The following is a 14,601-nucleotide window of genomic DNA, read 5'->3' on the forward strand; positions in this document are numbered from 1 at the left end:
CTCTCATAAGAGAATGTGTAAAATTGGTTAAAAGGTAAGCACATGGTTTATACTGAGTTTGGTGCTCTCTGACTTGAAGTAATAATACTGTAGAAGTCATGGGTTGATTTTAATAACTTCTTTGCCCTCTAAGGAGCTTTAAATTTGATCTAACCCAACTAATTTCCAGACTCTGCAACTGTGATACTTTAATTCTGTATCTTAAAGATCTGTTGCCCTGTAAAGGAGCTCTAGCTCATGGAAATCATTAAAGTAAAACAAAACAAAACAACATAAAAACCCTCCAAAAAAACCCCAAGCCCACAAACAAACATACCGTAAGAATCTGCTGACTTATAGCAAACTGTGCCCTTGTAATCAAAGGCTTCGGTAGTCTCTTTTACAGACAGCTGACTCAGCAGATTATGCGGCTGTCCCCACCTTTGTGCTAAACTGAGGACCACGTCTTGTGTTGCGCTGCTTGTTCTCAAAGGCAGTTGTTGATTATTTTTACACTGCATTTACCCACTATGTGAAGGAACCGTCATGTGGAACTAACTTTAATCAGCTGCGATCTCCAGGGTGCTGAAGCTTATATGTGAAGTAAAACTACGTGTGCTTATTTGCAAAAAGACCGCTATCCTTCTTTTGGAGTAGGATTCGCCAGCTGGAGTTTGGATTTGGGTTGTACCAGGACACTCGCATGAAACACATAGCTTGAGTCCTTTACGTTGCAGATTGGGAGTTTTAGCCTTCATGGTTGCTTGAGTCACCACACTTAATGCTTAGCAATTTTCCAGCCAGCTGGAGGTAAAGTAGAAACGAAAATCTACCCTTAGTATAGCAGGCAAGCACTTCAGATACAATGGGAAATAACTTGGCATACACAAGATTTCACAGAGATAATTTCATTGACCAAACCCATGTGCAATTACAAAATTTATTTTTCTAAAGCTGCTACCTGTGCTGCACAGAAAAAAATAGATACCTGCTTCTCTGATTGAACACAGCCTTGCTTTTCAGAAATGCCTTTGAAGGTATTTCTCCTTCTTATTTGCTGTAGAAGTTTTAGACCCCTGTGACCTCCTGGGGAAAAAACCCCTTGTCCTTAAAACGTGCATTTCTGCAAAGAGCTCACTGCTTGGTACAGGTAAGACTGAGGAGGGGCACAGATGAGCTTGGGGGGTAAGACAAAAATGTTGTAATGGTGAGGAGAGCATAATCACAAAGTAATGAAGTGATATGCAGGTTGAAATGAGGCTCTAGCCCCAGCAGTCGGATGTGCGTAGAGAGAGTTACGTAGATGGTACTTTTAACCTAAAAAGTCTTGTATATTTATTTGCTTTTTCTCCTCACATTCCTCTCACCAAGTATCAGCTTCACATCTTGCGTTATTCCACCTATTAAAGTACAACTGTCAACACTGTTGGTTGTGAAGAGCTGCTAGTAGGTAGATAACCCTGTTAGCGCATCCCAGAGCAGCAGTAGCGATGGACTGTTGCCGCACAGTCAATCTTAAGCGTTGCTGTCAGGAGGAGAGCGGAGCCAAACTAGCACAGAACTAGAAGCTCTTAGCTCTAAAAACATCCGAGTTAATATTAGCAGTTCATTTCATTATTGTCTCGAAAGGTGTTTCCAGTTTGCACAGGTGGACTTGTAATGAAAACTGCAGTGTAAACCTATTTCTAATGCCCACTTAAAATACATTTACATGGATTTCTTCTTTTTTTTTTTTTTTCCCCTTTAGGTCTGTTATTTTTCTTACGATGGAAAGGCTGGTTGTCTATCTACTGGTTATTAGCACAGCTGTGAAGGCCATGATGTGTCCCAAAAGATGCATGTGTCAAAACCTGTCTCCATCCTTCACAATTCTCTGTACGAAGACGGGGCTTCTCTTTGTGCCCCCCAGTATTGACAGGAGAACAGCAGAACTAAGGTTAATGGATAACTTTATCACTACGCTTAGGAGAAAAGATTTTGCAAACATGACTAATCTAATTCATTTGACACTCTCGAGGAATACAATAAGTCAAATCATGCCTTACGCATTTTTTGATCTTAAAGGCCTTCACGCCTTACACTTGGATAGTAATAGACTGACCTACATCAACGAAGATCATTTCAAAGGTTTAATTAACCTTCGGCATTTAATACTCAGTAACAATCAATTAAACTATATCTCTCCTGGGTCACTGGATGACTTTATCGAAACAATCGAAGACCTGGATCTGTCCTACAACAATCTCGTTAACGTTCCTTGGGAAACAATTGCCAAACTTTCTAATGTCAATACGGTCAGTTTGGATCATAATCTCATTGAGTTTGTGCCAGAGGGAATCTTCTCAAACCTTCACAAACTTGCCCGTCTAGACATGACCTCCAACAAGTTGAAAAAGATCCCTCCCGATCCTTTGTTTTCCAGAATACCCGTGTACGCCAAGTCTAAAGGATCTCCGCTGTCGTCCCTGGTGCTTAGCTTCGGAGGGAATCCTTTGCACTGCAACTGCGAACTCGTGTGGCTGAGACGCCTCACCAGAGAAGACGATCTAGAAACCTGCGCCTCTCCACCAGAACTGATGGGCAAATACTTTTGGTCTATTAAAGAGGAGGAATTTGTCTGTGAGCCCCCAATGATAACGCACCGAACCCCAAAACTAACAGTGACAGAAGGCCAAAGCGTCTCTTTGAAGTGTAAAGCTGTTGGCGATCCAGATCCCTATGTTCGCTGGATCTCACCTGATGGGAAGCTGGTCTCTAACACATCTAGGACGATTTCTTATGAGAATGGTACTCTGGATATTTTGGTTACTTCTTTGACTGACAAGGGCACGTTTACCTGCATAGCGTCAAATGCTGCGGGAGAGTCGACGGCTCCAGTCGAACTCCTCGTTACCCCGTACCCTAACCTTGCTAACAGCACCAACTGCGATAAAGACGCGGAGCCTGGCCCCTCAGATATTCTCATATCTGCTAAATCAAGCTTTCCAAATGAAACGAAGGCTCAGCAAGAGAAGGTGGTCGTGGTTGCTGAGCTGACATCGTCCTCTGCTCTTATCCAGTGGCCTTCTCAGCATCACCTCCCTGGGATTCGAATGTACCAGATTCAGTATAACAGTTCTGCTGACGACATACTAGTGTACAGGTAATGCTGCTCGCATACCCATGCTCAAAACTCTGTGAAGTAGGTAGTGGAAGTAAGAAAAAAGGATAGCATAGTTTGACATATTCCGTGTAATGAGTGCTATCTTGCAAGCAGTAACTGTAAATGAGGGGATGAGGAGAAAACGTCTGCCTTAGACTTTGCTCGTTAAACTCCCGTTGTTGAGTTACACTATTAAAACTAATAATACATCTGCTTCTGTGCTGCCTCTTGAGGATTTCTAAACTCTTTACAGACATAATTAAGTTTCATAGTCCAGTTTAATGGACCAAGTGAAGCTGATGAGCAATATCTTAGTTGTTAACATTTCAGGAAATTGAGATGGAGATTTTAGTTACCTTTTATGCTGATTAAGTGTAATTATTTTACTTAAAAATATGGAGAAGAGAGAAAAAAATCAAGATGCCCAAAGTTGTGAGATGCCCAAAGCAACATTCTGCCTATATGGATATGACCTTACCATGTTAGGCCAAACCTTCAGCCTGTATTAGTCGCTGCGTGCTTCCTTTTCTCCACTTTTGTGGTGTCATGAAACTCACTGGTATGAATTGGACACTGCACAGAAAGTTTTAGGTTATGTATTTTGTGTGGATTTCATATTGGTCCACTGGGGTTTATTTGGTAAAATTTGCTTGGGAATAACTATTTGATATTAAGTCTTAGTGGGCAGTGTGCAGATTAAGTTTATAGCCGTACCCCCGTGCAGGGGTCATTGAGTTTCTGATTATCTGCCTTTCTGTTTATAGGCTTTACGCCTTTCTCTTTACAGGCTTTTGTTTGTGATTAACTGGGGGTGGAAGGGATAGGGAGGGGTAGAATGACTTTAAAATGGGAGCTAGCATTTGATTCGGATTTAATGTTTCATAGTTGTGCGCTTCATAAGGATGATAATTTCTTTAAACTGAGTGATAATGATTCTTCTAATGGAATGCCACTGGTTGCACTAAAGTTTGGAGTGGAGTAAGCGAAAGGAGAATGACATCTAATAGCTTCAGAAATAGACCTGAAAGTTTGGGTTCAAAAATACTGCTTTAGCAAGCAGTCCCCTAAGGAAAGGAATGTAGGATAGTTGTTCCACTGGGATTCCTATTTCAAATACCTACCATTGCAAGCAAATTCTTGTAAAAAAACGGAACGGTGTATGAAAATTGCGCGAAGTCCTTGAAATAGACGTTTCACTTTACAGTCACTTGGGATTTTCAGAAGTCTCATGTTAAAATGCCCATCGCCAGAGTCTCTTTGAGGAAGGATGCCATTCATCCTCCCGTTGTCACGGCTACGAGCTAGAAAGGAAGCAGGAGGACTCGGTGAGGGTAAGCAAGGGTCTCTTAAGAGGGGGTGGGCGGATGCCTTGTTGGTATCTGACAAGGATGGTGAGGAGCTGGCTGGAAGATGAAGCCTCATTTACTTGTCAGCTGTGAGAACATTTGCGACATTGCTGTTTGAAAGAACCACAAAGTTGCGAAATGAAGGGAAATGTGAAGCAGAGATGTCTCGATAGCTGTGACTGGGGTTTCTAAAGGGATTTTATTCAGTTCTCCCACTAGAAAGTAAAGTGAAGCAAGCAAAGTGAGAAGGAGGTAGAGCCAGTGGGTGCATCGCAGGCACAGCCAGTAGTGTAAGAGAGTTGTTTAATGGGATTTTTCATCCTTTGTCATAACAGCTGGTGAGCTGAGTTGGCAGCCTTCTTACAATTGCAGCAATTCATTCTCGATGAGTTTAAAACTTCCAGACTTCCCAAAGACTGTAAAAATAAATGAGTGACTCAAGTGGTAGCTTGTTAATAAATCTGTAGAGTTGAATACTGCTGCCGCTGAATGGCCTTGTCCCTAAAGAAGAAATGGGGAAGAATACTATGTTTCCATGCCCCTTTCTCGGCCCAGATGCCTGTTAACCAAGAGGCTCGGGTTGGTAACAAACCCATAAAATACTTGATGCTTCAAATTACAGAGCAGCAATTTCAAATAATACAATGTAATAGACTGTAGTATAATGGGCTTCTCAAAGACGAAAATTCGTGTGTTCTCGTTCAGTTCCCACAGTGAGTAATCATCAAATATAGATTCTTAAAGGAAGTTTTGTGCTGAAGTGAGAGGAATGATAATTGGGCAGCAATTCTGCATTTGCAGTTATCTGAACAACTGCTACTTCAAGTTACGCTCTAAACATCCGAGTGTTTTCAGTTGAGTGCATTAATGCACAAAGCACAACTGGAGAAACAGGAGTCCCCAGATTTGTTTGCTGATCCTTTGCATGGTCAGGACCTGTCTCACACCCTCTGTTTCTGGTAAGGTACATAAACATCTGTTTCACGGAGTCAGTCTGTTGACATATGAAGATGTAAATAGATGTGTAGTAGCATCCAGTAGCACCCAGCAGTGGCAGCGCTTCAGTCCTGCCAAAGGAGTTTTACAGAAGGTGGAAAGCTTCCTTCTACCTAGAGCATGCTGCGTAATTTATTTCTGGCAGGTGATAGCTCGCTGCCTGGAAAAAGTATTAAGCGGTGCAGGATGCATCAGAAACCTGTCGCTTCTGTCAAGTTGAGCGTTACCACGGGAAAAGCAGTTGCTATGGCAACTTTGCTTTATCTCGAGAATTTAAGTTGCTCCTTTGACTCCTTTATTTTTCCTCACCTTTCCATTTCCTTCTCCCTCTGAGTAGGTATTTGTGGATAAGTGCGTGTGCGTGTTCATCTGTGCCCGTGCTAGGGGCCTATGGAAGTAAAGGGAGGGAGATGATATTCTTCCCAATTTTCCCTTTAGACTGTGACCAAATTACCCATTCATGTATGTAAGAATAATGTACGCGCCCTGCACATGGTTACGCCGCCTGTGCACACTTGCACATAAATGTACCATAATTGCTCCTTGTTGTTCCCACTTTGGGAGATTCACAACACATAGCCACACAGCGTTTTTCCCGGCGGTGAATACGGAAAGGAAAATAGGAGTTGTGCTTCTGACTCCGCTGGTTATTGTGTTGTCTCAGGTGAGTCACTTAACTCCTCTCTTTCTGTGAAATGGAAACTATCGCTCTGACCTATCTCCTGGGACAGGGGTTAGCAAAACTGAAGGCAGACATTAGTTGCGGAGAAAGAAAATTGCATCAGAGTGAAGCATCTGGCAAGATGAGTAGCAGCAATCCAGAATCAGTAAATTAAGGTGCAGGTAGCAATTTGCGGAAAGCATCAATATTGAAAGTAAGAGCCTTGTTTGTTTTCAGAAGAAAGGTCGGAAACTGTTGTTGTACAGCCATGTATACAGTGAATCAAGAATCGTAATAGCCACTTTGTGCAGCTTTTCCTTCTCTGAGATATAAATGGAGCTGTATTCTTTAAACAGCTTACAGTCTTGATGCTGATTACAGTTCCTGTGCAATTTGGACTTCACGATGCTATAATTTTAGTTTAACTGTCGTTGCTCAAGTCTCCTCAGGTTTCTAGTGCTAGTCGTGGGGAAGAGATATCAGCAGAACTGACCTTTCGATACTCCAATAGTAGTGATGAATACTATACAAGCTTTAGAAAGCAATAACTAATCTGGGAGAGAAACCATGCTAGCATTTATTTTTTTTGCTGCTTTGTCATGATGTGTGTACGTGTTTGTGTGTACGTCTAGATGAAAATGCACCTCTTTTTTATGCTGATATGGTTCATATGTATCTTTATGAAAATTACTCCCTGCATTAGGTTATGGGATAAAAGGCTCACCTCCACAAGACCCTGGGCCTCCTTTCTCTTGTAGCCTCCCTCAGTGTGCAAGAGAGAAGTGGGGGCAGCAAGCGATGCTCAAAATCCCCTGAAGGGAACTGCAAGTGCTCCTATTTTGTCTGCCAGTGCTTCCTCAAATGGCCAGCAAACTAAAAAAAACGTGATTCTGTGTTTCTGAGCTAGGCTGGATAAACTTCAATTTGTACCGCAGTTGATATAAGCAGTAGATTACTAATGCTTCATAATGATCTGATTGATGTCCTACTCAATTAGAAGCTGGATCTCATAACATCAAAGGCAATAGTCTCCTAAGCATTGAATTTAATCTTTCATAGCTAGTGATCATCTAACTTTAATTAGCTGCAACTACATGCTATAAATTAGAAGATGAGTATTTAATAGTGATGCTTCTCTATAGATAATTGAGAGACTATATATTGCATAAAACTGCTGATAATATGTCCGTGTTTTCTCTGTTGAGAGAAAAACTTAGAAATTGAGAGGCAGACCGCTTTTAATACGGAGTACAAAGTACCCTTGTTTAAAGGGCAGAGCTGTCACTCTTGGGGAAAAGGTGATATATTGCCAGATCAATATAGCAATGATTACATCTGTTGCGTGAAAAGCAGTTGGAATCAGCCACACTACGTCTGCTCAAAAATTCTTAAATTAGTTCAACGCAGTGCAACGGAAAGCCTCAGGACCATGCTAGATTTCAAACAGTGAAGTTTGAAAGAGGTTTTATATAGCTCCTCATCAGTCAGGAACGTGCCACAAGACTTGGTGTTTCCTTTCTGCATGCCCTTGACACTCCGGACCTTGCACGTGCACTGTGAGGATGGAATCAGGTTTGCAGGTAGTGCAACATGCCTCTCAACCGGTGGAGTTGCCGTGTGTGCGTGCAGTAACTCCAGCGGTTTTGGAGTACGTCGGGATTACTGTGGTTATCCAGCAGGTCTGCACACGAGCGGTGGCTGTTTGTCTGGACTTGAGGAAATCTTGGGCAAATGGTCATATTTGCATTTCTTCACCTAGCCAGCAGACTTTCCTCAAAAAAAGAGGACATACCAGTGGAAGTCCAGAAATACGGGAACCATCTGACACCTGCAAATACAGCGGGTCACATGATTTGTCACTCTTGGGCTTTAATTTCGGTAGCTTTTTTCCTTATCTTTCAGCATAGCAGTTGTCATGACAGTTTCCAGGCTTCTTCAGGGAATTTCTCCTCGGAAACCTCTTCTTCAGGTTTCCCTTTATGGGGAAAAGCCTTACTTTCTCATAGTTAACTGGGTACTGAGTTAATTGGGATTGCCCTTACAAAGCTGGAACCCTCAAACCACAGAGGTCACTTCTCCATTGTCGTTCCCCGCCTTCCCACACCCTCATGATCGTTGTTAACGAAGCTGCCCAGTGTAACCTCTCACTTTGGCACCGACTGCTGCTGGAGCTTCATCACGGTTTACGAAAATAAGACCTTGCAGATGCAAATGATGGATGGTAGTTGTTGCAGTATGGAGAGATCATTCAAACATGAAATATCACTGTCTTGTTTCCCAAACATTTAAGATGCTGTGCTTTTTTTGGAAGAGGAAAACATCCCTGTTTCCTTTGGTACTGTTGATGCAGAAGTATGCTTTTTTTTAAATAGTATGAATAAGAATCAATTGCTGTCATTGCTTCTATTGAAAATTTTGGCATGATTTGTGTGAAAGCTCTATAAATAAGAAACCTGCCATCAATGCTTCATAACTGTCTACATCTTCTGGTGCATGGTCATTTCATTTCCAGACTGTGGCATCAACCATGTGAAAATAATTCTTTTGAAAAATGCAGCCAGTAGCCTGGGTTCAGTAACGGTCTAGGATTTTACACTGTCTTAGAATGGTCTTTGTTGGTGGTGGTTTTACCTCCACAGATGTCATAAATCATATCTGGGTGTCAGTGGGTGTTTCTGTGAAAAAAACCAGACTCTATAGTGATTGCTTTTTAATCCCTTTAATCAGCGAAGTAAACTGGATGCTCAGGAGTTTATTAACAGAATTGGTTCAAAAAGACCTCCTGTCATCAACACCTCAAACTCCCCATCCCTTCCTTTCACCCCCACCCTTCCCCTCCCAGTTGAACAGCTGAAATGGCAGAAAAGAAATTGTTTTTCAAACCTTCGAAATGGTGGTGTTGGATTGGGGGCAGAGGGGTTGGCCAAAGTAAAAGTGATTAATTCGAGGCAGTCGGGCCACAGTATTAGATTTTCCTATGGGCAGCATCATTATCAATTAAAGTCCAAACAAAAGACTCCATCTCTATTTTGAGCTGCTCAGTTTATTTTATTGTTGTTGACAACGTTGCTAGGAAATATTTCCAATCTCACAAAACGGTGTTTTGTCAGAAGTTTTGTGAGCAGATTTCACAGTTGAGTTTTCACCAAAGGGCTTTACTTGTTACTGGCTGACTGCAGATGGCAGGGGAAACGCTGGCACAGATTATGGTTTATAGATGTTAGTGCTCCTAAACCAGTTACATGAGCACTGTTCCTTTAAATCGTTTAAAGTTACTGTTTGGCTATTGAACCCTTTGAAAGATGGTGCTTATGGGCCAACGCCAAGCACAAGCAGACTCTGTGACATTAGAGATGTAAGAAAACAGGTAGCGTACTTTCAGCTACAAAAAAATGATTTGACAGAATTGTGTCTAAAAACCACAGTTTCAGCAGGTTTTATAGGTAATAGGAAGCTAGCGCCTGATGAAACTCTAATGTAAAGGAAGGGTTTTTTTGAGAAAAGACTGATGGGTGGTTATTGTGAAATAACGTAACTACATTTCTTAAAGAATTAAAAAAAGGTCAAAAAGCCCCAAAAGAATAGCAAAATAAAAAGTTTTTGCATCCCCGGAGATTTGAGAATCTCTGAGCAGACATGTTTTTTGGTTTCTGTATCGCTACTGTGCAACGTCTTTCATGCAAACTAATTATTTAAATCAATGTCTTTGATTGCTGCAAGCTCTGAGTTTGAGATGGAATACTTCCACTGAGAGGGTCATAAGCTTCACCCCACTTAAGAATCACAGTGCCAGTCACTTGCATTGTCAAGGATCATACGGCATCCTGAATACGTCTCGTAAAAAATCTACAATATAGTCAATGCTGCTTAAAATATTGTGTCAAACTAAGTGTTAATGGAGGTGTTTGTTCTGAAGATGCCATTTTCTAAACTGTAGTCTGAGGGTTCTGGTAGGATGATAAAGCTTTCAGACGATAGATACACTTGCTCCCAATATCTACCCACATGCTTTCTGGCCTTTCCTCCAAGTCCTCGCCATTCGCCACAGCCTGGCACTAAAGACCTACCTAGTCAAGCTTGTGCTAATTTGTCAAACTGATTGAGTTTAACCACTATTCGATCATTTACAGCATTACTGAAATATAGTAAATATGGTATAGGGAAGACTATACTGCAGACGTAAACGTTCTACAGGCATAAGCGAGAAAACATGCAGAGGTTAACTACTGACATGGCTCTAGGCATATTGCCTACTCACTTGTGAGCTGTCCTTCCTCATTTGTAGAGGGTTCCTTGAAACTTCCTAAATATGCCAAAATAGCTATCTTTCCCAGGAGACATGTCTGTGAATAACTGCTTAGCCAGTGAAGAATCCTTATCTTCTACCTTATCAAGACTATAACGCTTCTCCTTATCCATGGAGCTGAAAATAGCCTTGTATTACCAGAAAAGCTGATAGAAATCAAATATATATTCGGTCTTATTCAGCATTTGTACAGGTGATTTGCACAGAAGATCGGAAAGGCCTTCATTTAGAACCTCCTCTTTTTGATGACAGTGACTATAAAAGTATTTCAGCAATAGCTGGGCACGCTGTAATGCAGCACATGCCATACATAGCTATCCATGGTAATTAGTCAAATTTCAATACCGAACTCTTCACTGAATAATCCTGACAGTAATGCAATGCAGAAAGTTGTTTGAAAGAAGAAAAGCGAGCATCAAAGGCTGCTGAATAAGGCAAATAATATGGACATTAAGCTAGAAAACAGTACTTTGCATAATTTTTGCAATTACACCTCCCTCTCACAGAGGGGCCGACTCCTTAAGACTAGAAAGATGCTGTCTGTATGCTGTTCCCTTCCTATTGCTGTTGTTTAGTTGGTCTTCTAAACGGTGCCTTCTTCTGCGGAGGCAATTATCTATGACATCCCTTAATTTTTTGCGTATTTGTGCCCTGAGGTTTGGTGACAGTTTTGTTGATGTCAAGCAATTTTAGACTTCGTGCTACGTAGTTGCCAGCAGTATTCTTCTGGGAGGCATGTCTGATTTCAAAGCCTTTTAGTGTTGAAAGCAGGCAACTAAATTCTCTGTCTTCTCAGTCTCATCCCTTTGTACGACAAGCAAGAATCTCCTGCTTAGTTTTGGTGTAACTTGGTGTTTGAACTGAGGGAGGAATGCAGTCCAATCTGAGCCACGGTGTTCTCTTGTCGTTTTTGGCCACTGTGAAATGTGGCTGAACAGAAGACTGAAAAGTTGATTAGATATTAGTCTGATAACTGGTAACGGTATATGTTTTAGGACGGTGAATGTCAAGGCACAGAGCAAACTGAGTGGTGCTCTGCGGAGCATGAGCCACACCTGCCAGCTGAGCATTGAGGGCCACGTTCACATGGAGAGTGTGGAAGAATCACCGTCTGCACAATACCAAAAGTTGTACCTGGAAAAGCCAAGGATCGGTGAATTGCTTTCTGGGGTCCCGGTCCAGCGAGACACACAACCTTGGTGTTTTCTTTGACGCGGTGTCACGTTATATAATGACATCGCTGAATGAAATTTGTGGAAGAAAGAAAAAAAGCAAGGAGCACGACGTACTTTGAGGATTCAGTGGTCAGCTGGTATAGGAGATGTATAACTGTAAATCAACAATCACGACAAAACGCTTGTTCCATAAAGTAATGCTTGCATGGCAGGGAAGGGATGAGTGTGTTGTTAATGCTTGCAGCTGGGAGACCTCATTCTGCATTGTCTGCACCCTGAATGAATAACGGTGGCCATGAGGAACTTCAAGGGCTTGTTCTGCTGGTCTGCAGCGGTTGTAAGCTTTGCACGTTTCCTCCTACGTTAATGTTGGACTAAATTTCTCATTATGTACACGCTAGGAGTTGTTAATGTCGTTTGGATGTCTGAATTTGACGAATCTTTATGTCGTTTTCTCTCAAACCCTGTTTTTCCTGCAGTAAAAATCTCGTTAGCCTTAAAAGGCAGCACGTGGCCAGATTCTGTGGAGGTCGTGAAGCTGCTGTTATAAACTAGGACCGGGGCAAAGGTTATGAGTTGCGGTTTGGGAAATTCAAATTGGACATTAGGGGAAAAACACCTACTCGGAGGGTAGTTTAGGGCTGGAATGGTGCCTGGAGAGCTCATGGAAGGTTTTTCAAGTTGTTGGCTAGGCAGAAGTGTGGTTGACCTGACCTACTGTTTGTGATAGTACTGCTCTGCGTGGGAAGCTGGGGTAGAGATCTCTGGGGGTCTCCTCCTTTAGTGTTTCTATGAATCTGTGATGGTGCGTGTACATCGACAAGGGAGTGGTTTTATTTTTTTCATAGTCACGGAAATTCAGTTGTTATAACTGAAGCGGTAGCAGCCATGTGTGTGGAGAATGTTCTTTTGAAGGTGCAGCTCTTCTCTCTTTCCAGCCTCAGCACTGTATGGTCCGTAGTCCCACGGATGACTACTTGGAAAAGACTGTATGACAAGTGGTTAGTCTTCTCCAGCACCACCTTTGTGGCCGGGAGAAGGCCATGCTCCTGCCCACTATAAATAGATGTAGTTTCACTGACTCCTCTGCAACAGCACTACTTTACTCCAGTGAGGAATATCTGAGCCAAACATATGGAGAGCTGGTCTGCAATGGGATATTGCGATTCGTATGGTCATGACCGGGGTCTGTGGGAATTTGTAACGTAGCATATAGTTTTTCTTTTGGGATCCTTCTCATTTGTCAGTTTAGGACCAATGCTACTTTGCGGTAAAGGAGTATTTGGAATTGACATTAAACAATCTCAATGTCAGGGGTGCATCAAGGTAAGGAAGTCAGTATGTACTGTTATTGGGCTACAGAAGACACCACTTAGTTGCCAGCGCATACACTTTGCTCTCATTGTTCTTACCGGTCGCCTGATTACGAGACACTGAGCATCCCAGAGCTGTTAGAAGATGGAAATAAGGTTAATCTGTGGATCAAAGGTTTGCATCTGCCTTTTTTCCTTGAACTTCAAAATGTGCTTCCTGTGGATGTAGAATTACTAAAATACATTTTGAAGTGCTTAATTTTATTCTTTTCTGCCATTTAAGTCCTTAAGTCTGCTCCTTCAGTTATGTTTTTTGAAAGGCTGACCGTATTCCATTCTGCGTAGGGCATGTTATGCCCTTTTATGCTGAAACTGTGGAAATTTAAGATAACGCAGATCAAAACAATGGATCAAGTGGGACTTCTCCTCTGGCCATTGGTAAGCGTGTGCACTCTAGTCCGTGTTTGTTTGAAACGGCCAAGGTAAAGACACTGTCGTTGCTAAAATCTGTATCTTCCATCCCTACCGAGTAACCTAGGGAATGCTAGCTTTTTGCTGCTTGTTCCGGTTGCCGTGTGCATCTTCTGCTCTGTTAGTTTCCTTACAGTGGCACTGATAGTCGTAAGAGTTCTCCTTAGGCTCGGTCAACTTGGATGCTTACGGTACTCATTTTCTCTTCCAGGATGATTCCAGCTGCTAGTAAATCCTTCTTCTTGACTGATCTGGTTGCAGGACGTGAGTACGACCTCTGTGTTCTTGCTGTTTATGACGATGGATTGACATCTTTGACAGCAACCAGAGTGATCGGATGTGTGCAGTTCACAACCCAGGAAGAATACAAACAGTGTCGGTCCCTCCACGCGCAGTTTCTTGGAGGAACCATGATCATCATTATTGGGGGTATCATTGTGGCTTCAGTTCTTGTTTTCATCTTCATCCTCCTCATGAAATATAAAGTCTACAACAACCACCACAAAAATAAAACTACTAAAGTTAATAATGTCTGCTCTCAAACCAATGGAAGCCAAAGTGGCTCGATGGCTCGATCCACTTCTAAACTTGCAGAGAGGCGGGAAAGTTTGCACCAGGAATGCTCGGGCTCTTCCATCAAAGGAAAAACTGTTGTAGATTTGGATTGTGAAAAAGTGACTCCAACCAACACAACCTTTTTAACAACTGATGCGTTATCTTAATGGCCATTTGATGGAACAGGACACACCAAGGTGGTATTGCTTGAAACATTTTAATGCGAGTGGTTGTATTTTAAGCTTCACTACTATTGTCTATTTTTAAGATCAGATGGTTTAAAAAATATTTTTTTAATCTGTATACAGTTCTTGCATTCTTAACTATTTTGTTTCAATATATTAAATCTAAGTGTGTGATTTACAAGATTTTTTTACTGGTTCTTTTATAGCATACACCTCTGGTACCAAGGCAGCAGCATAGCTAAATTCTACTAGGTTTGTCTTTCGTGAAATGCACTATTTTTTCATTTGGTTACCAACCAGCAGCAAAATTGTACTCTCAGGATCCTCAGACTTCCTTTCTCACAGCAGAGTCACTTAGCAGCTTAAGCTACTCATCTCTTCAAGGAATGATTTGCTATAAAAAGTTACTAGCTTCTCAATACTGAGTTATTTTTTGCCATTAGGTATCTTGTATGCATACTGCTCACAAAAG

At 41.9% G+C, this 14,601-nt stretch overlaps 1 protein-coding gene across 1 annotated transcript; it reads left to right on the forward strand.

The window, feature by feature from the left end:
- Positions 1 to 1,745: 1,745 nt before the first annotated feature.
- LOC132320661 (leucine-rich repeat and fibronectin type III domain-containing protein 1-like protein) lies at positions 1,746 to 14,111 on the forward strand. Its single transcript, XM_059833207.1, has 2 exons — positions 1,746 to 3,121; positions 13,601 to 14,111. The coding sequence occupies exons 1-2, from the start codon at positions 1,746 to 1,748 to the stop codon at positions 14,109 to 14,111; spliced, it is 1,887 nt and encodes a 628-aa protein (XP_059689190.1).
- The last annotated feature ends 490 nt before the right edge of the window (positions 14,112 to 14,601 follow it).

This window comes from Gavia stellata, chromosome 42 (assembly GCF_030936135.1).
Source record: "Gavia stellata isolate bGavSte3 chromosome 42, bGavSte3.hap2, whole genome shotgun sequence".
Taxonomy (NCBI): domain Eukaryota; kingdom Metazoa; phylum Chordata; class Aves; order Gaviiformes; family Gaviidae; genus Gavia; species Gavia stellata.

Bases quoted from the DNA above. Each gene is read 5' to 3' on its own strand.
- LOC132320661 (XM_059833207.1), top strand. From the start codon at position 1,746: ATGGAAAGGCTGGTTGTCTATCTACTGGTTATTAGCACAGCTGTGAAG. The intron at 3,122-13,600 runs GTAATGCTGCTC...TTTCTCTTCCAG, and splicing joins GACGACATACTAGTGTACAG to GATGATTCCAGCTGCTAGTA.